Source organism: Copadichromis virginalis, linkage group LG3 (genome assembly GCF_057382275.1).
Source record: "Copadichromis virginalis isolate Kocher_CV1m ecotype Utaka linkage group LG3, C_Virginalis_male_GT1.1, whole genome shotgun sequence".
Lineage (NCBI taxonomy): Eukaryota > Metazoa > Chordata > Actinopteri > Cichliformes > Cichlidae > Copadichromis > Copadichromis virginalis.
The window spans coordinates 20526970-20551501 of record NC_140620.1 but is presented as its reverse complement, the minus strand read 5'-3'; the positions used below and the strand labels follow the sequence as shown (position 1 = coordinate 20551501).

The 24532-nt window shown below is 42.6% G+C and overlaps 3 protein-coding genes across 3 annotated transcripts; 1 reads left to right on the top strand and 2 right to left on the bottom strand.

Moving 5' to 3' along the window:
* Positions 1-1539: 1539 nt before the first annotated feature.
* Positions 1540-5704, bottom strand: LOC146713318 (uncharacterized). The gene is made up of 5 exons (XM_085446916.1): positions 5472-5704; positions 3304-3474; positions 3108-3212; positions 2327-2422; positions 1540-1799 (listed from the first exon to the last, which is right to left on the bottom strand). Exons 1-5 carry the CDS (start codon positions 5581-5583, stop codon positions 1756-1758), a joined length of 528 nt encoding a protein of 175 aa, XP_085303042.1. The 5' UTR covers positions 5584-5704; the 3' UTR covers positions 1540-1755.
* Positions 5705-13905: 8201 nt separating this feature from the next.
* LOC146713317 (nuclear factor 7, brain-like) lies at positions 13906-17230 on the top strand. Its single transcript, XM_085446471.1, has 2 exons — positions 13906-14075; positions 14177-17230. Exon 2 carries the CDS (start codon positions 14194-14196, stop codon positions 15364-15366), a length of 1173 nt encoding a protein of 390 aa, XP_085302597.1. The 5' UTR covers positions 13906-14075; positions 14177-14193; the 3' UTR covers positions 15367-17230.
* A 1400-nt stretch (positions 17231-18630) lies between these two features.
* On the bottom strand, positions 18631-23919 carry LOC146713316 (sialoadhesin-like). The gene is made up of 7 exons (XM_085447031.1): positions 23848-23919; positions 22201-22236; positions 20888-21160; positions 20563-20808; positions 20329-20481; positions 19489-19587; positions 18631-18868 (listed from the first exon to the last, which is right to left on the bottom strand). The coding sequence occupies exons 1-7, from the start codon at positions 23876-23878 to the stop codon at positions 18774-18776; spliced, it is 933 nt and encodes a 310-aa protein (XP_085303157.1). The 5' UTR covers positions 23879-23919; the 3' UTR covers positions 18631-18773.
* Between the last annotated feature and the right edge of the window lie 613 nt (positions 23920-24532).

Below are 24532 nucleotides of genomic sequence, written 5' to 3'. Positions count from 1 at the left end.
AAAAAAGGTACTGCATAGGATCACAGCTTTGAAAAAATATAAATTATTAGAGGATCCAATGGAAACAGTTTGATGTGTGATTGTAATCCAACTTGTTATCACCCTGCATGGGGGGACATTTGACACTCAGGACTCGACATGATTTTAAACACTGTCTACTAACATTTGTAGGTCTTTGTCCCGTCTTCCTCCCTCAACCACATCCAGCTGCAGCAGATGGCCGCCCCTCCCTGAGCCTGGTTCTCTACCATAGACAGACAAACAAGCTTTTGCACTAACATTCACAGCTGTGTGCCAATTATATTCACCGATTAAACTAATCCCACGAACTGCACGTCTCTGGAAAGTGGCAGGTTGTCATTTATCACCAGTTGATGGCAGGAAGTTTCAACTGTTATCATTAACTGAATTTTTTTTAACAAAAGTGCATGAAGGATGAGAGACAACATGGGATTGTTCAGACATTGTTCAGCTCTCACCCCAAATGCCTCCCTGTGTCATGATCCTGGGTCTTTTGACCCAGCGTTTTAAGTTTGAGTTTATTTTGTTCATTAGGTTATCTAAGTTCATTTGTTATTAGATTCCCCTTGTGTATCCAACCCCGTTAAGTCTCCCTTGTCCTTCATGTGCTTCGTGTCTGTGTTTCTTATGTTGTCATGTTTGCGTTTCATTATGTTTCCCATTTTATTTTGAAAGAGGTCCTGTGTCCCTGCATTTTGTTTTACTCTTCCCCTGTGGCGTTGTTATGTTCCTGTTGTGTCTACTGTGCCTTTCTGTTCCATGTTTCAGGTCCCTATGTTCGGTCTCCCCAGTCTGTTAAGTTTACATGTCTTGAGTTCCGTCAGTGTGTTTCCTGTTTTACTTTCACAGTCTGTCCTATGTTAATGTTTCTAGTTTTGCTTCCCTTGTCTCGTCCTGCTTAATTACTCTCAGCTGTGCTCTCCTCCTGTGGCTCATTCCCTCTCATTATCCCTCACTGTATTTAAGCCCCATGTTTCTTTTTGTCAGTGTTGCGTCCTCCCTCATAGCTGTGGGATTTTTCCCTGTGCTTTAGTTTTCGCCACGCCATGCCAGCAATAAAGCTGTGTGTTTTGAGTTTAGTTTTTGTCTCTGTGAGTTTCCGTCTGGGTCCTACTCTTGCCTGCACACAGCCGTATTGTGACACCCTGGAATATATGAAATTTCAAATGTATACTAATGGAAGTTGGCTTATGTGTAATTTTGCTTCTCAGCTTTTATAGTATTTATAGTATTTTATATATTGCATTGTTTTAATGTGAAAGTTGCCCCTAACCTCCTCCCACATACCCTACCCCCCTAACCCTCTATACATTTCTGAAGTTTCCACACTGGTTGATGTTCCTACTGTGTATAGTCTGCAGCTGCAGATACTATTTGTTTTTGTTCTTCATCTGTTCCAAAGGCAGATGCATGTTGATTAGCCACAGCAACTCACATTTTCCATCAGACATCTTCATGAAAAAACCGCAAAAGGAAGAAGTGAAAGCAAAGTTTGCTGAGACAAAGCTGACTGAAAGCTCAAGATTATAAAGTTTTATTTGATTTTTTTTTACTACCTTTTACAAAATGTATTGTCGTGAAAAATTTGTCTTGTATTATGAGTGTTATGAACCGGCTTATGAAGGTAAGTGAATTAAAAACGAACACACACAGAAAATTAAGAAGAAAATGCTCTCTGGTTTGATTGGCAGAGCCGGCGAAGACCACATGGACCCCAGTGGTTGGACTGCTGGATTACTTCACTGTGGAGTAGATGACATTTGGCTCTGGCTGAAACTCTGAACACAAACAAAAAACAGAAAGAGGTCAACAACTGGAGAAAAATAACCAACTCTGCAGAAAAGCACTCTTAAAATTATAGTTATGTCCAGTTATTTTACCAAAACATAACAAAAATTTTAATTGTCATCATAACGAAAAGTTACCAGACCAACCAGAGTTCAAATAATATAGTGGTCCTCTTTATGTGGCCAGGTTTGCATTAAACCAGCACTTTAAATTCTAAACTCGGTGCACCCTGAACAGTTTCAAAGTCATACAAGTGAAACTCAGTGCTTCCTTTTTCCAGATGCATGTATGTATGTATGGGTTTAACTGTTTAATTAAGTTTCTTTACTGACAGAAAGTTGAGTTTCACTGCTCCACGATAATCACATGACTATTTTTGGCCCACAATGTAAAATGAGTTTGATACCAGTGACCGGCAGAGAACGGCTGCTCTGACCTCCACCCTGTGTCTGACCCTAGCTGACCACTGCACACAACAGGAGCCACAGACAGAGGAGACAAAGCGGAGTGACCATACCTCTCTTTGACCTGTTTCCTGTGTCTTTTATGATGATTTCCGCATAACTGACATCTTCTGTTCTCACCGTTGAATGACCTGCAGCTGAATCAGTCTCTGCACAATAAAAAAAACACAAAAGGACATCAGTGCAGTGATAGCAGCGCCGCTGGTATAAAAACTGCAGGAAACATTAAGAAGACAACGGTCAGATCATTCATACTCTGTTTTAGTGTGTTGGTAGAAAAAAGGACACTGAATTAAACAAAAAACATGCAAACACAGGGATTCCTTTGAATCAGGGAATGGCTATATGAGCTGGTCAGGATGTTACACGAAGTACAAAATGAAACCTACAAATAAAATACGTGGTGAACAAAAGGCTGATTAAAGCATGGGCAGATCCGTGGAGGAGGAACTTAAAGGGTATAAAGTGATAGATCCAAGTTTGATTAATGTGATTATTATTCACATGAAAGAAAAAACACTGTTGAATGAAACGGTGATTGTTTGTTCCATTGTGAACAGGACAGGATGAAAAACATGTCACTGTTTCAAAGCTGCTGTTTGTGGGAAAAGTTGGGAAATAAAAGGAAATGATGATGAAGATGATGCAGTTTGACCTTCGAACTCTGCTCAGCACCATTTGTTGAGTTTTTAACAAAACAGGGATGTAACCAATGCAGGATTGGAAATATTTAAGGAAGTGGATTCTGTAAAGTGTTGTTTGATGAAACGTTTTTAACAGGTTGGTTAAAACTGAAGAAGTCCACAAAGACACCATTGGTGCATGAAAAAGTACCTGTGCTCCATCTGATTGGCTGCTCTTGACAGTCTGACCTTATGATGTCACAGTAGTAGGTTATCTGATGTCGAGTATCTTTCTTACAAGCTGAAATGCAGCAAACTGTAAACAATAATAACGGACATTAAAAAACAAACTTTTAAACACTTCTAAAATGTTTTTGAAATTTGAAATGAATTATTCTGTTTCTCACCTGGTTTATCATAAACATACTTTCTCACCAGCAGAACCATTAAGAACAGCATAAGCGCAAGGCAGACTGACCCAGCGGACAACAACACGCACATCAGAAGATAAAAAGAGGTGGATGCGGCTGTGGGCGGAGGCGTCGCAGTTGGTGTCTTTGTCACAGTCTCATTCAAACCTGCAGAAACACAGACAGGTGAGTGTGTCACCTGTGACAGTGATCCAGCTGGATGGAGACTCTCCATGACCGCTGATGTCACACTTGTAGAGGCCTTCATCAGACCTGGAAACATGCTGGATGGTCATGTGACCTGTAGGCTGCTTCCTGATGAGGGAGCCATCTTTATAGAAAGCAGCTGGGAGGTTGGAGGGAGTGGTCTTTGTTTTACAGAGCAGAGTGACGTCATCTCCCTCCATCACAGGGAGGACAGGACTCTGCAGGATCACTGATCCACCTCGACAGAAGTAAAGCTTGGGAGGGTTTCACCATTCTGTGAAAGACTGTGGGGGCAGATGCGGATTGGAATCTTTGTTTGACAATGTTGCTTAGATGTTATCATCTCTGACTTTCAAGTCATGGTCACCTGTTGCTGGAAAATGTGCACCTGGCTTAAAGAGGAACTGTGTAATTTTTTAAAATCCCTCACAGTCTTGGGATTAGTTTTAACCATTTTTTTAAAGGTGTTACAGCTGTTCACACCCCTGTCAGCCTCTCTTTAGCTTCCTGTCACAGCATGATGGTTTCAATGCCTCACTTTGTACCTATGACACATCTCTTTACAAAAATACAACTTCCATCATATCTTAGTGGAAATCAGTGATTTTCCTTTAAATTATGAGTCCTTCTTTACAGAGCTTTGCAATTTTACATGCAAGGTTGGGTAGGGAAGTGCAACATTTGGACCCGATTACACGATTGTTTGTGTATCCCTTCTTGGTGAAAGCAATGCCCTTTGTTACAACCATCCCTGTTCTCCACTAATAGGATTTTTTTAGAATTTACATCATCTCAATAAAAACATTGAGAACTTGTTGAGACATTTCTGCATAGAAGAGTCAAGACTGAAAACTAAGATTGGATGCTGTTGGGGTTGAGGCTTTCAGTCAGCACTGCATCGTGGGAAACATGGCACAGCCTCGGCTACTCAAAGCCATCAGCAGTGAGTGCAGCTCATCGCTGCAGCCATCTGAAATTTAGACACCAGCTGCTGCATCATGGTAATCTGGCTTAGCGGAAATAGTAGAAATTCAATTCCTTGGTAGAATTACAGCATCTGGCTAAATTGCTCATTTGTGTCGACCCATCCAACCACGAAGTTACATCCTGCGACACCTCACACCTGTTTCCTCCTCGTGCTTATTGGAAAGTGCAACAGAACTTTATTATAACGAAAATGTGGAGGACAAGTCGCTGTTACCGAAGCTATGGCTTTAAGAAGCTACAAAAAAATCTAATATTATTTACAACCTCCATGCTGCGGTCCACATGTCAGTGTAGTGAAATCATTCAGCCCATTAAATCCCTGATCCTGTGCTGCAAAGTATGTTCAGCAAACCCAGGATGTCTTTGTGTTCCACTGGTTATAGGCTTTTACTCACTGCATTTTTTCTGCCCTTTATTTTCAAGCAGGATTTATTCTGGGGGCTGTTTTCAGTATTTTAAACATTTTCTGATCAGAATGCTTTATTGATCTGGGAAAATTATTTGGTTACAGTGCTCCAGTACAAACAGGAGCCATGGTAACCGAATCTGCTCTGAAACAAGTTATGTTTGAGGTGAGAGATCAACAAGACCTTCCCTCACAGAAAAAAGGGTTTTCAAAGAGAGCATTAGCAAGAGATACAGACCCACAGGAACAACGTTATTCCTGCATATTTGATCTTTTGGCTGAATTTTCGGCTTCATCTTAAACCTTGATCATTGTGTGAAAACACAAGAAAAAAATAAGAATTCTTGCACAAACATGTGCAGAACTCTCTGATTTTTTTTCTGATTCTGACTGAAATCAAGCACAGATTGCCTTCAGATTATTGAAATACAATGAAAAGCAGCTCCTAGCTTCCTAGTGTCTCAACTTTTCTCTCCTGAGAATAAGTGCTGATTCTCCTGATTCTCCGACTGATAAGGAGCATCAGTGAAACAAAGCAAACAGCATGAACGCACACGGAGCTCACCTTGCAAAGAAGAGGCCATGGAGCCGATGAGGAAGCAGGAGAAGATCCACATTTCTGCAAGAGACACTGCTGAGGCTGCGATCTGTCTCTGCATGATGGAGGATGAGCTCATGGTCTGCTTTCACAAACTCCCAGGACTCACATTTGATGTCAGTTAGAGGAAGTGGTTGTGTGCAAGGAGCCAACACCTCTTTCATTCAGTAGACTCACACACAGACCTAAGATCAGCTGTTTTCTACCCCGAGTGAACAATCAGGAGCTTTTATCTTGGTTCCTTCAGCACCTTCAGTGACTCTGCAGTGCTCTGTCTGCTCCTTTACAGGATACACTACTCCTTACACCTCTTACACCCCAACTCTTTGGGGTGGCTGTAACTCAGGGCGGGTCACCTACTCACTGGAAGGTTGGTGGTTTGATTCTAGTCTGCATGCAAATATCATTAGGTAAGATATTAACCCCATGTTGCCCTCCGATTCATCCATCAGAGCGTGAATGTTAGATAGAAGCACTAAAGACCTTAAATAAAGTGCTTGTGTGATTGGGTGAATGCACGAGTTGTATAAAGTGCTCTGAGTGCTCAGTGAGAGTAGAAAAGTGCTATATAAGAACCAGCCCATTTACACCTTTACGTTTCCTGTACCGGCACTTACAGACTTATTTTAATGACGCTGACATGTTTAATATCGCATTACATTCAAAGACTAACATCACTTCTGGTCAGCATGCGACCTGAGTAGTCACAGGAACTAACTGCTATGGTGAATTTAACTCTGCTTTGACCAGTTTCCCCCCTCCAATTGCCACCTTTAAGTCGCTTACACTCACAAACACTCTTCTAGTGTTTTGAACACTTTTTGACACTTTCCAATGGCTTCTAAGAGTGCAAAAGCAAACAAAAAGGAGGATGCTAGCTTAACAGTTGAGGCTATCACCACGCTGCTCCAGCAGCACCAAGATGAGTTAACATCTGAATTTAAACCCTCATTTAACGCCCTCGAATCAAAACTGGACCAACTGCAACAAGCCCTATAGGAACAGGCCGAGAGAGTTTTGTCCTTGGAGCTTGTAACTGAAGACCTGAGCCAACGAGTCACTGAAAGCATGTGTGCCACTCTTCGCGAAGATAACAGCCAGCTAAAGAACAAAGTCACCATCCTGGAGAGCCGTAGTAGGCGTCAGAACATCCGCGTCCTCCCTGAAGACACTGGAAGTGGGCGCACCACTCACTTTTCTAACATTCTCTCTGAGTTATTTGGCAAGAAATTGCCTAGAAATACTTAAATCTCCACCGGAGCTCGATAAAGCATACCGCTACTTCAGGGTGCAGGGAACTAACCCTCTCATCCACTGGAAAGAACCCCAACGTACATGCAGCAAGCCAAGGGGGATGTTAATGCACCTCTGTAAGCCATTTTCTGCTAGTGCAAGAACACAGTACAGATATGTAAAGAGTTTTGATTGTGAAAGGCATGGACGAGAAGAACCCCTTTTGTCAGAAGCGTAGGTTTTCTCTGCAGGTCGGAGGGTAAAAAACTCACCTGGTTCTTCACTGAAGGCAGGTAGGCGGGCAGTAAGACCGGGGGGAGTGAGGGAGGACAGAGGTTCATTCAGGAAACAAAACTGGATTATAGATGGAAGGTAGTTGGTGTCTTGAACCCCCGCCTCTGTTCAAAGATGGTCGCTCACAGTGGACATAGAGGGCTTCTTTGACTCGTCTTTCAAACCATCTGTCTTCTCTGTCCAAGATATGTACATTGGCTTCCTCGAAAAACGCATGGCACAACATAGAAGAGCCACCTCCACAGGGCAAGACTCAGCTGTCCATCTGCATCTAAAGGACAAAGGTCACTCTTTCGAGGACTGAAGTTTCTCAGATGACAGGTGAAACGTCTTCAAGCAACTTAAAGAAGTCCAGATGCTTTTCTTTCCAAGCTCCTTAGACTGAGAGGATTTACGGTTTGTCACTTCTTGTTTCTAAGCAACAGAGAGCCTGTTCACTTCCTGTCAATCCCAGCGCACTGAAACTGGTGCTTCTTTCTTGAAGCTCAGTATTTGACACAGAGTTCAAGTTCACTGCTGCAATTATGATTAATATTATAATAACTTTAATGTTGGCCACATTATCTTTACATTACCAAAGTGAAATGACTTTAGCCTCATGAACAACATAAGCTAATTGTTATTTACTAGCTAAGTTTGAAATGACTGTTAAGTAGTGATGTGACGTTCTGTATCGAGGCTTCGAAGCTTGTGTCGAGTAATGGAGGGGGCGTTTCCGCGATGCGCGTATCGAGGCTTGCTTCATTTATGGGAGGAGCTGAAAATGATGACGTCCGAAGCCTCGGTGCCCGGCTGTACCACGTGACTGGTTCATCAGAATCAGAATCAGAATCAGAAAGGGTTTTATTGCCAAATGTTGAGCAGGTTTACAACATTAGGAAATTGCTGCGGTGCTTCAGTGCAAACATACTGTTATAAATACTGTCATAAATTACGCTTAAATAGACATGAAAATAAAAATGAGAATAAGAATTAAAAGTGCTAAGTAGATAGATAGATAGATATATACATGATATATACATGAGTGCAGGTGGTGATCAGTGCCAAACATGGAATGATGCAGTGAACACAGCGTAGGGTCATGTGTTAGTGGTGGGAACAGTCATACGGTTATTGTTCATGTGTCCGACCGCAGAGGGGAAGAAACTGTTGTTATGGCGAGAGGTTCTGGTGCGAATGGACCGGAGCCTCCTGCCTGAGGGGAGCAGGTCAAACAGACTGTGTCCAGGGTGAGAAGGGTCAGCTGAGATCCGAGCTGCACGCCCCAGTGTCCTGGAGGTGTACAGGTCCTGCAGAGATGGGAGTCTGCAGCCAATCACCTTCTCAGCAGAGCGCACAACACGCTGCAGTCTCTGTTTGTCCCTGATAGTGGCTCCAGCGTACCACACAGTGATGGAGGAGGTGAGGATGGACTCGATGATTGCGGTGTAGAATTGCATCATCGTCCGTGTTGGCAGGTTGAATTTCTTCAGCTGCCTCAGGAAGTACATCCTCTGCTGGGCTTTCTTGATGACGGAGGTGATGGTGGGCTCCCACTTCAGGTCCTGGGTGATGGTGGTACCCAGGAAGCGGAATGAGTCCACAGAGGTGATGGGGGTGTCAGTCAGGATGATGGGGGGGAGTGGGGCTGTGTGCTTCCTGAAGTCCACAATAATCTCCACTGTCTTCTGGGCATTCAGCACCAGGTTGTTGTGGCTGCACCAGGACACCAGATGTTCAACCCCCCTCCTGTAGGCAGACTCATCCCCGTCCGGGATGAGTCCAATAACGGTGGTGTCATCTGCAAACTTGATTAGCTTGACAGACTGGTGGGTGGAGGTGCAGCAGTTAGTATACAGGGAGAAGAGCAGGGGAGAAAGAACACAGCCCTGAGGGGTCATGAAGTGGTTCGAACTTTGCCGCGAGCTATGACAGCGATATAAACCCCTCAGACTTCATTCAAAATGTTGTTGTTTGATGGAGAGTTGCGGTTAGTGAGAGTTTGGAGACAGTTTGGAGGTTTATGAGAGTGAGGAGAGAAAGTCAGGAGAGAATGGAGCCAGCTAAGAAGAGGAGGATGTCCTCCCCTGTGTGAGAACATTTTGATCTTATTCCTCCCAACAAGGTATGTAAATTTCTACAGAAGATGTATTTTCATAATACTGATGGTGCAATACAATTTATGTTAAGCGGCTTTACTTTTGTACAAGGTGAAGTGTTTGCTATGTGCCAGGGAGCTGGGATATAACAACAACACCTCATCCATGCTTAGGCACTACAGAGCTTTGCATGAGAATAAGGGGAACACCAATTGTGGAGCAAGACCAGGTGAGCCATCAAATGTCCTGATAATATAGCATGCTGTAATGTTACTAAATGATATAACAATATTATACAATGCAATAAGTGACGTGTGTGATATTTATATTTGTGCTTTGTCTTTATTGTCTTTCCTCAGGAGAACAATCTCAAATAGATGAAGACATGGTTAGCATGGTGATTGAGGACTCCCAGCCATTTAGCATTGTGGAGGACAAAGGATTCAAAAGATTTGTTAAATCATTAAATCCTAGCTATGTTCTCCCCACTAAAAAGGTCATAAAAGCAGTGAAAATTTAGTTTTTACAGAATAAAATGTGAACAGGCAGGACTGAGGCTCAAAGCCTCAGTGTGTAGCTGTCCATACCTCAACGTTACAAAAGCACAACCACTGTCCACACCCCAACCACACCTCACCTCACAGTAAATGATCATTTCCATTTTAAGCATTTCCAAATGATCATTTTCCATACTGCCAGTATAAATATACAAAGTATACTGCATCACTACAATATACATGTTTTACACACTCCTTTTGTTGTTGACATTTACAGGCTGTGTGCAAAAGACCACACTCTTCAAATTCATGCCAACATATATTTTTACGTCCAGTAGGTGTCCTGCTAGAGCAAATGAAGCTTCAAGAAGCTTTGCGCTGGGGTGAACCAATTGGATGAAAAGCTTCAGTGCTTCATGAAGCTTCATCTGCCCATCACTACTGTTAAGTACAGAAATGAAGCCCAACAATCATGTTTTTACAGTCCCGTGGTCTCAGCCTCAGATACTTATCAAATCAAACAAAGCTCATATAAAAACAAAAAGATGAACAAAATCATATTTCTCTTTTTTTTTTTTTTCCTTTTTTTTTGTCCCGTTTGGATCTTTAGCCATCAGAATTGTTGTCTTAAGGCCAAGAAAGATGACAAGCGGATTTATTTCACCAAGTGGATCATCGTGGCCTTGCCATATTGGTCCATTTGATTGACCTTTATTATAATTATGAATTTATTTTATTTTCAGTTGTTACAAACGGGACAGACATGACTGGGGGATAGGACAGGGAGAAAGAATGAAAGAAAGAGAGGGAGAGAAAGAAAACCAAAGGGGAGAAGAGACGGTGAGAAGGGGGGGAAGAAAGAAAAAAACAAACAAAACACCTGGGTCACCTGTATGGAGAAAAAAAACAGAAGAGAAAGCAAACAACAAAGAGCAACATAATAAAAAAAACCCGGCACCAACACAATAAACTAGCTAGCAGTAGATATCAGTAGATACTAAATACTAAACGATATTGTGCAGCACGCAAGATAGACAGCGCACAATGTGCTTTGAGGCAGCAGCCAAGAAAGCTGTAGTCCGCATCTGTGAATACCCGTGTGTGCACCTGTGTGCATACCTGTGTGGATCAGCATGCTTGTATTCCAAAGGTTTCTCCATGTAACGATCTGCTAGGGAGTGTGGGGGGGCCACAGCCCTGTCCACCAGGGTATGAAGCAGGTATGGAGGAGATCAAGACTCCAGACATCCAGAGGCCCCCAGAACACAAGAGACCAAGGAAGACCAACAGAGGGGCAGCTGCGCCACTGTCCCAGAAAGAGCTGAGGAGAGTCCCAGATGAGGGCTCACTCAGCAGCCGCGGAGCAGAAGCCAGGGGGAGTTGCAGTGACGCGCCCGTGAGCTCCGCCGGCAGCCAGCCGTGCCTGAGTGACCGAGCCCCAGGCCGAGAGGCCGGGGGCACCCCACCTCCGAAGTGGCCCGAGCGAGCCCCAGGCTCGAGGCCCCGATAAGCGACTGCCAAGGAGTGAGCCGGTGTGTACCCGGACGCCCACCCCCAGACACAAAGAACCACCAATGCACCGACACCTGAGGGAGTCCGCCACTGGCAGGGGAAGTGGTGGTGGGTGGAGATAGGCCTCCAAACCTTGGAGGGCCTGAGATGTCCCCAGAGAGGTGGCGTCTGATACCCAACCTGACATATAGACATAGACATACAGGCACACACAGACACAAACATCCATTCCCACCCTCATGCTCTCATATGCACTTACTCCACACTTAACCAACGTGGAGACAGACATAAAGAGACGCTGTATACACGATCACACTCCCCAAGCGTACTCTACCAACCGGGTCTAGGTACCCTTGCCCCTGGAGGGGGGAACTGCACCCAGACCCAGGTGGTGTTACCCTTTTCCCTGTGGTGGGGGGAGGCAGACCGCCCCGACTCCGCAGCAGCAGGGAGGCCCCACACTCCAGACCACAGTCGGACGGCCAACTCCTCCTAGCCCCCCCGCTCCAGCAGGCCGCAGAGAACGGGGGTGAGAGAAGACTCCAAACCTCCCTCCACCCGCTCATTGTAGTGTTGATGCATGTGTGTTCTAAGGTGCATTTAAAACCCAGGAGGGCATGGAGCTACCTGCCAGAGAGCAGCAGGTAAGCGCATGGTCCCTCCTGCTAGCCCTCAATGTCTACGTGTATCATATTTCTCCATCATTTCTGTCAAACAATGCTGTGTGAAACGTTTCTAGTGGTAGACCGAGAAGGCTGCGACCTCCAAGGATGCAGACCGTGAATTTGGACACCCCTCATGTCTTGAAGTTCTCCAGAGGCCTGGTAATGAACTAATCATTTCATTCAGGTGTGTTTACCTAAAACCTGCAGGACACCGGCCATTGAGGCCTGGAGTTGCTCAACCCTGCAGTAACTGCTGGTTGTTCAGTGAGAGGAGCCAGAAACACAATTTTATGATCCATTTCACTTTTATAGCTCTGCAACAAAGTGAATCCACCTTAACACCACCTGTGTTTGTGTAACTGTGTTACACTCCCACTGCTGGAAACCTGACAAATAACAAAATCCAAAACAAAAGCTGACAAACAGGGGTCCGTTCTTCGTACCTCGCTAAGTAAGTTAGCTGGATTAGATTGTTGACGATTTCGCGTGATCTTGGATCGTTCGGTTCTCCGAAGCTCATCCGGGACTTGCTGTCATAGCAACAGATCCGTAAGCGTAAACCTGCTCGGGAGCAGGTTTACTTTATGTAAACAGGATTAGATCGCGGCCACTCAGGTATGTCCGCTTCATGTATACGAAAGCAACAACAATATTTTACCACTGTTTTTCCATAAATAAATATTATCAAAGATAATGCAGCACTTGATCCTTGTATTGATGTCACACAGATACATACAGGTCATTTCCTAAAAAAAGGGAAATGTACTATTAACATTCTATTACATGTATGTGATTATTACAGATGTTATCCATATTTCAGAGTAGTAATTGTAAATTACGTCGTGTAATCAAGATGAGAGACCACGGCTATAAAAGCCAAGGTGGATTTGGGAAGTCTGTCGCAGCCATGTCCTGTCCGTATACGCGAGCAACCCATTGCGGAAGGTGCAAGATTGATAAGGAGAGTCCTCAGAATTCAGCGTATATTGCGGGACAGACAGGATCCTTTAGCTCAGCGCGACAGTGTGCTCATTGAGAGATATCGATTTTCCCGTGAGGGTATTATTTACTTAACCAACTTGTTGACGAGGGGGTGCAGGACCACCACCTGTCTTTTTTTGCTCTGCCCTTTTCTTGGTTGCTGTTATAAACAAACAAACAGATTATTTCAGGGTCTCTTTCCAAGAGACTAAAAGCAATATAAGTGATAAATATTACCATTCTGTAGAATATTCTTATATTTCACTTTTACTTGTTCCCATGTTCTAGTGGGTCCTGTTGTGGCTCTAATGTGAAAGGGGCTATAATGTAATATAATATAATATAATATAACATAATATAATATAATATAATGTAATATAATAAATTTACCCTACAGCCTACTGGTGTTGGCCAGAGGGGCCGATGGCGCAATATGGCAGCCTGGCTTCTGTCAGTCTGCCCCAGGGCAGCTGTGGCTACAACCGTAGCTGCCTCCACCAGTGTGTGAATGTGAGAGTGACTGAATAGTGGCATTGTAAAGCGCTTTGGGTGCCTTGAACAGCGCTATACAAATCCAATCCATTATTGTTATTATTATTAAATTACTTACGAGTTTAATTTGTCAGCAACTTTCTGCCAGCCCTCTCTCCTTGCTTTTGCAGCCTTTGCAGTGTTCCCTTGCGTTTTAATTAAACTCTGAAACTCCTGAAATCCCTCACTCAAGAGTTCTTGCTCTGCTGCCGAAAAATACTGAGCGCGCTCCTTCGACATTTTCGCCGACCAATCAAAGGGTTGCCGATCAATGTTTCTACTATCGATGCGTAGCCCCTGTTAAGCCACTCAGTGATCTCACATTACTTCATCCAGCTATACTAATCGTCAACAAGAGATGTGTTCGGAGAACCGGAATAGCGAGCTCAAAGTTGGCGTGATGATTTGATCTTGGATGTAGTAAGCGAGGTACAAAGAACGGACCCCAGGTGAAAGACTGAGTCACACTACATGTTGTGAGATGTTTCACAGCTGCTGGCAGGTAAACGATTAAACCCTGGAATGAATCACACCCTTGTTTATGGGGGAAGCAACAGCCTCCATAAAAGGAAATGAATGAAGCTCCGCCCTTCACCTCACTCACCTGAGACAAATCAGGAAACAGGGTGATCTTCTTCCTCAGTAAAGAGAGACACACAGACGATCAGACTGAGTTCAGACCAAACTAGCAGCTTCCTCCGAGTGAGTCCAGTTACAGGAGAGACAAGTGGAGAACTCCAACACTGCTGCTTCAAGCTGCTGACACTCCACACACTGAATGTGAGTTTGAGCAAAAACACAACTCAAAGGAAGTTTCAGTGAAGGTAGTAGAGGAGGGAGGAGAGCCAGGACTGACTGTACTTCCTGTCTGCTGTTTTCAGATTCACTCACAGACTCAATGGCTTCCATATTAGAGGAGGATCTCTGCTGTCCGGTCTGTCTGGAGGTCTTCAGAGATCCTGTTCTTCTGTCATGTCGCCACAACTTCTGTAAAGAATGTCTGAAGCGATGGTGGGGAGAGAGAACAATACACGACTGTCCACTTTGTAAGAGAAGATCTTCAGAGGATAATCCACCTTTAAACAGATTTTTAAGGACCGTTTGTCAATTTTTCTTACGGAACAAGTATCAGGAAAAGGTAAAGGTTTGTAAAGAAGTTCAAATGAAGTTTGCTCAAACAGCAGAACACATTGAGGTCCAGGCCCGACACACAGAGAGGCAGATTAAGGAGCAGTTTAAGAAGCTTCACCAGTTTCTAGCAGAGGAAGAGGAGGCCAGGCTGGCTGCACTGAAAGAAGAAGAGGAGCAGAAGAGTGAAATGATGAAGGAGAAGATGGAGGCTTTGAGCAGAGAGATAGCAGCTCTTTTAGACATAGTCAGAGGCACAGAGGAGGAGCTGAGAGCTGCAGAGGAAAGAGTCCAGCGCTGCCCCCTGCTGGATGATCCAAAGCTGCCCTCAGGAGCTCTGATAGACCAGGCTAAACACCTGGGCAACCTGACCGTCAACATCTGGAACAACATGAAGGACATGGTCTCGTACACTCCTCTCATTCTGGACCCAAACTCTGCTCATCCAGACCTCATCCTGCCTGAAGATCTGACCAGCGTAAGACGAGGAAAAGAGAGGCAGCAGCTTCCTGATATTCCAGAGAGGTTTGATTGTTCCTGCTCTGTCCTGGGCTCTGAGGGCTTTAACTCAGGAAATCACAGCTGGGATGTTGAGGTTAGAGACAGTACATGGTGGGACCTGGGTGTGTTATCAGAGTCTGTACAGAGGAAGAGAGACACAGAGTCTGGATTATGGAGAATACGGTTCTTTTTAGGTAAATACTCAACACACTCACCATCAGCTCAATCCACTCCTCTCTCATTCCAGAAGAAGCTCCAGAGGATCAGAGTGAATCTGGACTGGAACAGAGGAAAGCTGTCGTTCTCCGATCCTGATACTAACACACACATACACACCTTCACACACACTTTTACTCACAGGATGTTTCCATATTTTGAAACTTGGAATAATCTAAATGTGCTGCCATTGAAGGTGTCAGTGTCACTGGAGCAGATGAGCTGAGGATGGTTATATTTCTTTCTTTCTTTCTGTCCGTCCGTCCTGTCTGGCCAACAAAAATGTGCCTAACATTTACTTTCCCAAGTGCACCTTTTGCTATATACTGGTCCACTTGATTGTCATAGTTTATTTGATCTGTATTAGTTATTTTTATTCTAAATTATTGTAATCAGACTGGACTGGACTCGGGAACTGGAAAGAAAAACGATAAGAAAAGTTAGTAAGAAAGTTAAGAGAAGGAGAGGGAAAGAAAAATGGGAGAAAGGGGATAGAGAGAAAGGATGGTGAAAATCTGCTTCACCACCTGCTCAAGGAAAGAAAAACAAAAAAAACAAGCAAAAAGAAAACAATGCTGTAGCGAAATTACAGCAACATCCAACATATGCGTAGGTAACAGTAAATAATAAATGCTGAATCTTATTAAGCTGTACACAAGATAAATAATGTATGATATGTTTAGAGGCAGCAGCCACCCAAGATCGTGTGTCTGTGAGTACCCGTGTGTGCTCGAGCTGAAAGCAGCAGATGTCAGCATGGCCCCTCCCAGGAGGGCTCAATGTCTACATCTTTGTAGGGACTAACGCGTTATTAAGTAACGCGTTACTTTAACTATGTTATTATTGTGGTAATGAGCACGGTAACTAGTTATTATGCCAAAATCGGGAACTGTTACTGGGATTTAGATAGGGTCGTCATTCATTACTTCATGTGTTTATTATTACTAATAAAACAGTGATACCAAATGCAGGTACAAACATTGCATACATGTATAGAGGCACAGTCTGCATCTACGTAAGACGCTGCTTTTCCCCTCCGAGTGCAGCTATATAGTCTGAATGTTCTAGTACTGAAATGCTGATTAATACTCTTCCTTTAACTCCATAATTTTCTTTTTTTCTTTGATAAGGAGGTAACCTCATTAACCTCATTAACCTCTACTCTTTGGATAATGACGTAATACCTTTTGCATGAAGATGGGGAGCTTTGTTATCTCTCCGTAGCCTTCTGTCTGTTCTCATTCAATGATTCAGTTGTGCCAGCAGTACTTATTGAACTATATCTGCCTTTTTGTGTTTGTTTGTTTACATACTTGGACTACATTGAAACACTCCAACAATTACATTTGGACTTGGTGGCTGATACACAGTTTCAAAACTTAACAGTTAGATTAGGGGTTTCTGTCATGTTGGCCAGGAGGGCAAATTTCAAAGCATGTGGGGTCCCTTCCTTGATGCATTTCAAAATCTGTGAGAATTTTCCAGCAAACTCTCTTATGTCAGGTGTGGAAATACAGTGTACAGGTCTAGGGCAGTGACCTGGGTGGGAATGAACAGGTTTATTTGGCAGGGATTATGTTCCATCCATTCGCTTCCGCTTATCCTTTTCAGGGTCGCGGGGGGCGCTGGAGCCTATCCCAGCTGTCATAGGGCGAAAGGCGGGGTACACCCTGGACAGGTCGCCAGTCTGTCGCAGGGCCAACATACAGGGACAGACAACCATTCACACTCACATTCATTCACACATTCACACCTAGTGACAATTTGGCTTAATCAATTAACCTTAATCAATTAACCTATCGGCACGGTGGTTAGCACTGTTGCCGCACAGCAAGAAGGTCCTGAGTTCAATTCCACCATCAGGCCGGGGTCTTTCTGTGTGGAGTTTGCATGTTCTCCCCGTGTTTGCGTGGGTTCTCTCCGGGTACTCCGGCTTCCTCCCACCGTCCAAAGACATGCAGGGATTATGTTACTTTGGGAAATATCATACATATGTTTTTATTTCTCCTTTTTTCTTCTTCTCTGTATTTCCGTTTTTTCATTTCCTTTCCCCCCCCTTTATTTCACAGCCTAAATGTACGAGCTACTTAACCCGAATGTACAGATCATCTGTATCCTTTTCTTTTTTCTGTTTATATGTATAAAAGGAAAAACTCTTAATAAAAAGACATTGTTAAAAAAAAAAAAAAAGACTAACATCGGTAGTGATCAATTTGCTTCATATATATTTATTTTCATATGCTGGTTAAGATTCACTTTTATGTTATTTAATGAATGTTTATGAAGAAACACTGAGTGGCTCTGTTCATAAATACCTGATGTTAACGTGTGTGAAGTGTTTTTACATATATTTTCATGTCTGCGTTGACTGGATAAAAATGCAGTGGCTTCAACAGACCTGCAAACACTGGCTGAGTAAGAAAAATATGAATCCCACACTAAGGTCAAAGGTCAGAGTGGAAACCACCATATGTTGTTGAACAAACTGAAGCCGTGCTGCCGCCTGCTGGTTGCATTTATACAACACTTTGATCCAAAGTGAACAGTTTCCCTCTGATTCACACTCACAGCAGTGACTGTGAGCGAGTCACGCTTTGGAGACAAGAAACTTTGTAGTTGTTTTGCTTCACACTCATTAAAAAGTAAATTAAACATCTGAGTGATTTCTGAAGTTGACAACAGTAAAAAAAAGTGTTAATTATTTGTAGCCAATTTTAATATGGATCATTAATATATTAATTGCTAACAACTAATGTCCTGATGTTTTATGATGATTTACAATAATTTAGATGTTTTTTTTAAATTAATGTCCAAGTGTCTTCATTTGGCATAAAGTTGCAGCTGTGTTGTAATACACCAGGTTTACCAATAGATGTCAGCAGAATTAGAGTTGATGAGATCCAGACCTCCAGTCTGAGTCACTTGTTCAGGGGTTTGATATTTGTCAGAGACCGAAACACCTCAGCTCTCTGTTTTCATGTCAGACTGCAGAGTGAACCACTGTAAACGTCTCCCTGGAGGACGAACATTTAAAACACAGCAAATATGATTTCCTACTGTCAGCCACAGCTGTAATCTGCTCTGTGTTGGTCTGAATATTTGGATTAAGACAATTATTATTTTGTCAAAATCGCACTTCAATTTGCAAAGATGAAAAAGGAAAAAAATCATCATATATTCCCTTTTTTTTTTGTTAAACGTTACACACAAATTGAAATATGAAATAGTCGACGCATCATTTCCTCTATGTTGGTTTCAGGGTTAAGCAGACGCAGGCACACAAACACTGAACTGAAACTTTCTGGTGTTAGATTTACAGCCACTCACTGATGTTCGCGCTGATTATAATCCACAGTTGTGGTTTTGTTTATCTTTAATCTTTGCTACAATCACTCAAGATAATTATCAGCCGACCACAACAAAACAGGAGCAGCTCAGATTCATCACATCAGATGACCTGATGAAACCCAGAGAAGCACACAAGAAAATCAACAAGTGAGAAGAAGACTTTATTGATCCTGCAGAGAAACCAGATCTCTGCTGCAGGAACAACTGCACAACCAAACAAACACAAACTACAATTAAAATATATAAATTAGAGTGAAGTTACAGCTAAGGGTAACTCGAGGTGTATTAAATGCACTCCGGTCTGATGGCCTGGTCATCAGTGGTTGGACGGGTGAGCTTCTTCACTGAAGAGTAGATGACCTCTGGCTTTGATGGCGTCTCTGATCACAAAGACACACAATTCAAACAACATGAAACACAGTTGTAGAAAAATGAATTCAACCTTTGCAACACAAATCTGTATTGATTAAGGGCAGAAGAGCTCCTGATACTCCCACATGAAAATCTAAGGTGCAGATTAAGGAATTATAGTGACCTCTGACCTCTGTGGCCTCACATGAATAAATGCTGGTTTCCTTGTTTCACTTCATCACGTTTCCCTCCACACATAACTAAGAAACTTTTTTTTTAAAGATTCAGAATACCTTCAATCATTATTATAGCATTAGCATTATTATTTTCTTTTTAAAGATGTTGTTATGTTTCCTTGATAGTTCTGGTATTTTAAAATATGTAGACATTCCCTATGATTAATGTTTTATATGTAGAATACTGCAGATGAAATGGGCATCTGTGCAGCACCTATGCTGGCATAATGCATTAGTTTGCTTAACTTATCCAAAAATCTCACACTGAGTACCAAACATTTAGGATCTGTTTTTACTGTGTTACTAACCTGACCCTCAGGACAGATGTGCACAATGACCACATCTGATTTGTGCAAGATTTATTCAAACTAGCATTGCTCCTCACAGAGATATAAAAATATAAACAATACTACCTCTGGCCTCTCTCGCTGTCTGCTGAGGCTCTTGTGCTATTTTGATTTCGCTGTACGTGGTGTCATCTGTGATGGCATCTTCTCCAGCTTCTTGATCAGCTGAACCAAAATAAAGTAAAACATGATTTAAAAACACTCAGAGTGGGCCTTTCTTTATAGATGTAATTAAAAGATTGAAATGATGATATTAGCACTTTATAATAGAGCCTTCAATTTAGATGCACCCTAATCTACCATGTAGCACAGGTGTTTTCTACATTTAGGGTTTAGTTTTCAGTAAACATATTTAACTGTTTGAAACAATCAATAATCCTAAAGTAAGAAAGGGAGGTTAGGAGAGTCTATGAAAACAGCCTGAACTGCAAATGACAACAAAGTGAAAATGGACATTAGGATAAGCTGTAATATAATAAGTTGTAATAATGTAACATTCAGAGCAAGTATTTGTACCTAACCATACCTCGAGGTCACAGAGTAATATTTCATGATGATAAAAGTAACACTTCATAACACAACCACTGATTTATTTTGTAAGTTGCTAACAGTGACCATGTGTTTCTTCTAAATGAGGGATATGTTGTTAAAAAGGCATTTACTATAATTCACACCTACATATGAAACCTGATGAGGAAGCAGTGAATGTTTTCAGGTAGTGAAAATAACACTTTAGATTCCAAACATTATAAATTTTGGGAATTCACACCATAGAGTTTGAGCTGTAATGTGACGACATGTACTTACAATGTAGACACAACATATATATATAGGAAATTGTTTAAATGTACAAACCATTTAGCAAAATTAAGCCACACATACAAAATCCAGACATTTGAGTCTCACCTTCAAGTTTTCTGCAGACACATTCCCTCATCACTAGAACCAGTAACAACAGCAGAACCAAAACACAGACTGATCCAAAGGCCAACACAGCAAGTAGAGGAGGTAACGCAGGTGGAGGGGTGGATGCAGGTGGAGCTGCAGTGATGGGTTTTTCTAAATGAACCGAAGAAAAAGTTATTTTCATGCACTGAATGTTTGAATACTGAATACACAAACACAGTCTAAGTGTGTCACCTGTGACAGTGATCCAGCTGGATGGAGACTCTCCATGACCGCTGATGTCACACTTGTAGAGGCCTTCATCAGACCTGGAAACATGCTGGATGGTCATGTGACCTGTAGTCTCATTCCCAATGAAGACGCCATCTTTATAGAAAGCAGCTGTGAGGTTGGAGGGAGTGGTCTTTGTTTCACAGAGCAGAGTGACGTCATCTCCCTCCATCACAGGGAGGACAGGACTCTGCAGGATCACTGATCCACCTCAACACAGAGACAAACTACAGCATTTCATCCATTTACACACAGCTTCATCAACACTAACTCCACACACTCAGCTTACCAGTGACTGTCAGGTTAACCATGTTACTGATGGGACCCTCTCTGGACTCACACCAGTAAACTCCACTGTCCAGTGTTAAGATGTAGCTGATGTTACAGCAAGAACCAGGTGGCTCTCCCCATTCTTGATTGTGATCTCCACACTCAGCTCTGGTGTCTCTGCTTGTGTTTCTCCTCAGAGTCCATCCAGCAGAGCTGTCGTCCTCCTCACAGCTCAGAGACACAAAGTCTCCTTCGAAAAACTGAGAGCTGCTGGGACTCACAGTCAGATGGGCTGTGAGGGAAACATCAGAAGAAGACATCCAAACATTGGTCATCTCAGCTGATCTCAGTTAAAGCACACATAAAGTGAAATTGTTACCCTTCTATGAAGGGTTGACAAATGTTTTAAAAGACACATTATTTACAGGCTGCTCTACCCTAAATACTGTTGCTTTTTTTCTGCAAGCAGCTTTTTCAGCCACCTCAACCTCAGCTGAGGAGGTCCTACAACTGCTTTTTCTTGTTTCAGAATGACAGGGCTTAGTTACAGGAAACAAAAAAAATAAAACAGAAACAGAACAATAAATGAAACAAAACACAGGGAGACTAAACAACAATACAGAGACACAGAATTATAAAACAAAACTAAACAAAATGACAAGGGACAACTACAAAAAGCAATCCTCCTCATGAGACTCACATTACAACCATGTGACCTATGTGTCATGCAATTATATTTGTGGTCTCTTTATTTCTTGTAAAAGTGGAAATGGCAATTAATTTTGCACAGCTTACAATTCATGGTGTGTGATCCTGGGCTTTGGTGCATATAGTGCATGTATGAAACAAGAAGCCATCTGTCTTCTCACTGGTTGCTCCTCACAAACACAAGGCTGGACCAGAAGCTTTTTAGTGCAGTCTGAAGCCTGAGATGTTGGCTCACAGGAATTACTTATACGTATCTCGTTATTAGAAACTTTAGCCATGTTGACTGTTTAGTATGAACAGGCAGCGGGGAAAGTTAAATAGGTCACCTGTAGTAAGCATGTAAATGTACCAATGAACAGATGTGCACTGATGGCAAGACACAGAACTGAAGTAAAGTTGAGTAAAATAAAAAATTGCAATAAAAATAATACTTATTTTTATAAATGATTGTTTTTAACAGCTTAAAGTCTCAGGTGGTCGTATAGAGTGCAACGGGCAGAGTAACTGCAGCAAATACTGCAAACAGAGAGCAAACAGACCACTGACGGCTGGAGCCACACTGAAAAAAATGTTACAGAGAAAAGTGCTGTGTGGTTTATTAATGCGTTTGAAAAATGTACCAACCTTGGGAGGGTCTGCAGTCCAGCAGTGAAGTCAGCACTGAGGAGAAATGACACACAGGTTGGTGTTAAATTCAAAAAGGAAACGAGTGTAATGCCATTAACTGCTTTGTTCTTTTTTTGTTTGTTTTATGTTTTGGGTTTTTTTTTGTTTTGTTTTGTTTTGTTTTGTTTTTCTTTGTTTTACAAACTTACAAAAAGCAGTTTTTAATTGATGATTTCATTTATTAAGGAAAACATAGTCCAATCCTAGTTGGTTCTGTGAGAAAAAGTAATTGGAAAGCTGGGTTCAGTTTGACCAGCCACACCCAGGACAGGTTACTGTCAGACATGTTTGCTAAAGCATATAGTTAGGACTGGATCAGGTGACCCTGAATCCTCCCTTAGTTATGCTGCAAGGTGTAGGCTGCTGGAGGATTCCCATGATGCATTGGGTTTTTTACTTTTCAGTATCTCTGCATTGAATCATATCTGTTATTAACCTCTGTCTCTCTTCCACAGCATGTCTTTATCCTGTTTTCCTTCTCTCACCCCAACTGGTCGCTGTTTTTTAATAAATGCTGGCTCGCACATATGGTAAATGGCCTTTATTTATATAGCACTTTTCTAGTCTCTAAGGACCCCAAAGCGCTTTACATATCCAGTCATCCACCCATTCACACACACATTCACACACTGGTGATGGCAGCTACATTGTAGCCACAGCCACCCTGGGGAGCACTGACAGAGGCGAGGCTGCCGGACACTGGCGCCACCGGGCCCTCTGACCACCACCAGTAGGCAACGGGTGAAGTGTCACAACGACACAACGACGCAGACTGTCCGAGCTGGGGCTCGAACCGGCAACCTTCCGATTACAAGGCGAACTCCCAACTCTTGAGCCACAATCGCCATATCAGCTGTGTGCGGATGTGTCACACCAATCAATCAGGCCCATCTAAAGTTTGCCAGTAAACGTGTGAATGATTGAGAGAAGATTCCTGAGCATCCTGTGGTCAGATGAAAGTAAAGTCATGCTGTTTGCTATCAGCTGTTTGAAGAAGAGAAATGCCCTAACGATTCTTTGAGGCTCTTTTTCTGCAGAACGACTTCTTTCCACTGAGGAGCCAATGAATCGAGCCACTGAAGCTCCTTCCATCAGCCAGAAAAATGAAGATGGGTTATGGCTGCATGACAATGACTAAGAACATACTGCAAAGGCAACAAAGGAGCCGCTAAAGCAGAAGCATATTAAGGTCATAGAGCAGTTTCAAGACCTCGGTCCTGAAGAAAATCTGTGGAGGGAGCTTAAGAAGAAGCAACTGAAGCAAACCTTCGTACAAACCCATTGACCACCAACGAGAAACGTTTCACCCTATGGTTGATATTCTCTCTCTCCGCGTTCACTTTATATTTCTCAAATTTTGCGAGCTGAGTGTACAGTCTTGCAATTTTTATAATCTGTCTCCAGCAAATATTTCCTTACATTATAACAAAAATAAGAAAAATCGAAAACTTGTATTTAAAAACGGCTATTTTTCAGCATCTAACAGGATTTCACTCATTTGTCTGATCATTCAATCTGCCCACATAACACTTGTTCCTGTGACCTTTCGTGTTTCCATTAATGCTCCCGTTTCTATTATTTCATATTTGGAAAAGCTGTACTTACAGAGCGACAGCAGGAGCGATGTTCTCGGCATTGTTTCACATCTTTATTTGCGCATTTCTTTCAGTTACACACACCCCAAAAACAGTGTCCTACTTCTGTGTAAGTGTCTGTGGTTTTCTGTCAGCTGTAAAGGAAAAAGGAAAAACATCTGACGTGGCTCCGTTTCTCAGCACAGAGACCACCCGAACGCGTGACGAACTGAGAGTGAAACCAAACTACAAAATGTTTATGGTTCTGGTTTTGAATGAAACTTTGCCCTCATAAAGAACTCTTACTCTACTCTTACTTACATGTTAACTTTACTTTCAGAGCATCTTTCAACAGCTGAAAACAAATATGAATACAACACTGAATAAAATAATCGTGTGACATAATCACACTCTGTCAGCACTTCCTGTGCATTTCCTCTGAAGCTTTGAGTCTCTGCTGGTAAGCCAGACGTTAGGAGCCATTCACACCACAGACTGCGGCATGTGTGCTGTATGAATGTGTTAAACTGCCAGCCCGGGCCTCTCAAGTACATTTTTTCCTCCATCTGCGCATCTTCTCTTCAGAAATCTGTAAAACATCTCAAGTTGAGAACCTGTAAGTCTGTTGCTTGCTTCAGATCAGTCTTAGAGGATTTAGATACCGGCTGGAAACAAAACTGGAGATGGATTATAAATCTAAGATGAAGCTAACGTAT

Coding starts and splice junctions, on each gene's coding strand:
- LOC146713318 (XM_085446916.1), bottom strand. CDS start 5,583: ATGAGCTCATCCTCCATCATGCAGAGACAGATCGCAGCCTCAGCAGTG. Junction 3,475..5,471: donor CATGGCCTCTTCTTTGCAAG/GTGAGCTCCGTG, acceptor GTGTTTCTGCAG/GTTTGAATGAGACTGTGACA. Junction 1,800..2,326: donor AGGAAACAGGTCAAAGAGAG/GTATGGTCACTC, acceptor GTTTGTGTTCAG/AGTTTCAGCCAGAGCCAAAT.
- LOC146713317 (XM_085446471.1), top strand. CDS start 14,194: ATGGCTTCCATATTAGAGGAGGATCTCTGCTGTCCGGTCTGTCTGGAG.
- LOC146713316 (XM_085447031.1), bottom strand. CDS start 23,878: ATGCCGAGAACATCGCTCCTGCTGTCGCTCT. Junction 21,161..22,200: donor GGACTGCAGACCCTCCCAAG/GTTGGTACATTT, acceptor TTTCCCTCACAG/CCCATCTGACTGTGAGTCCC. Junction 20,482..20,562: donor CAGCTGGATCACTGTCACAG/GTGACACACTTA, acceptor CGGTTCATTTAG/AAAAACCCATCACTGCAGCT.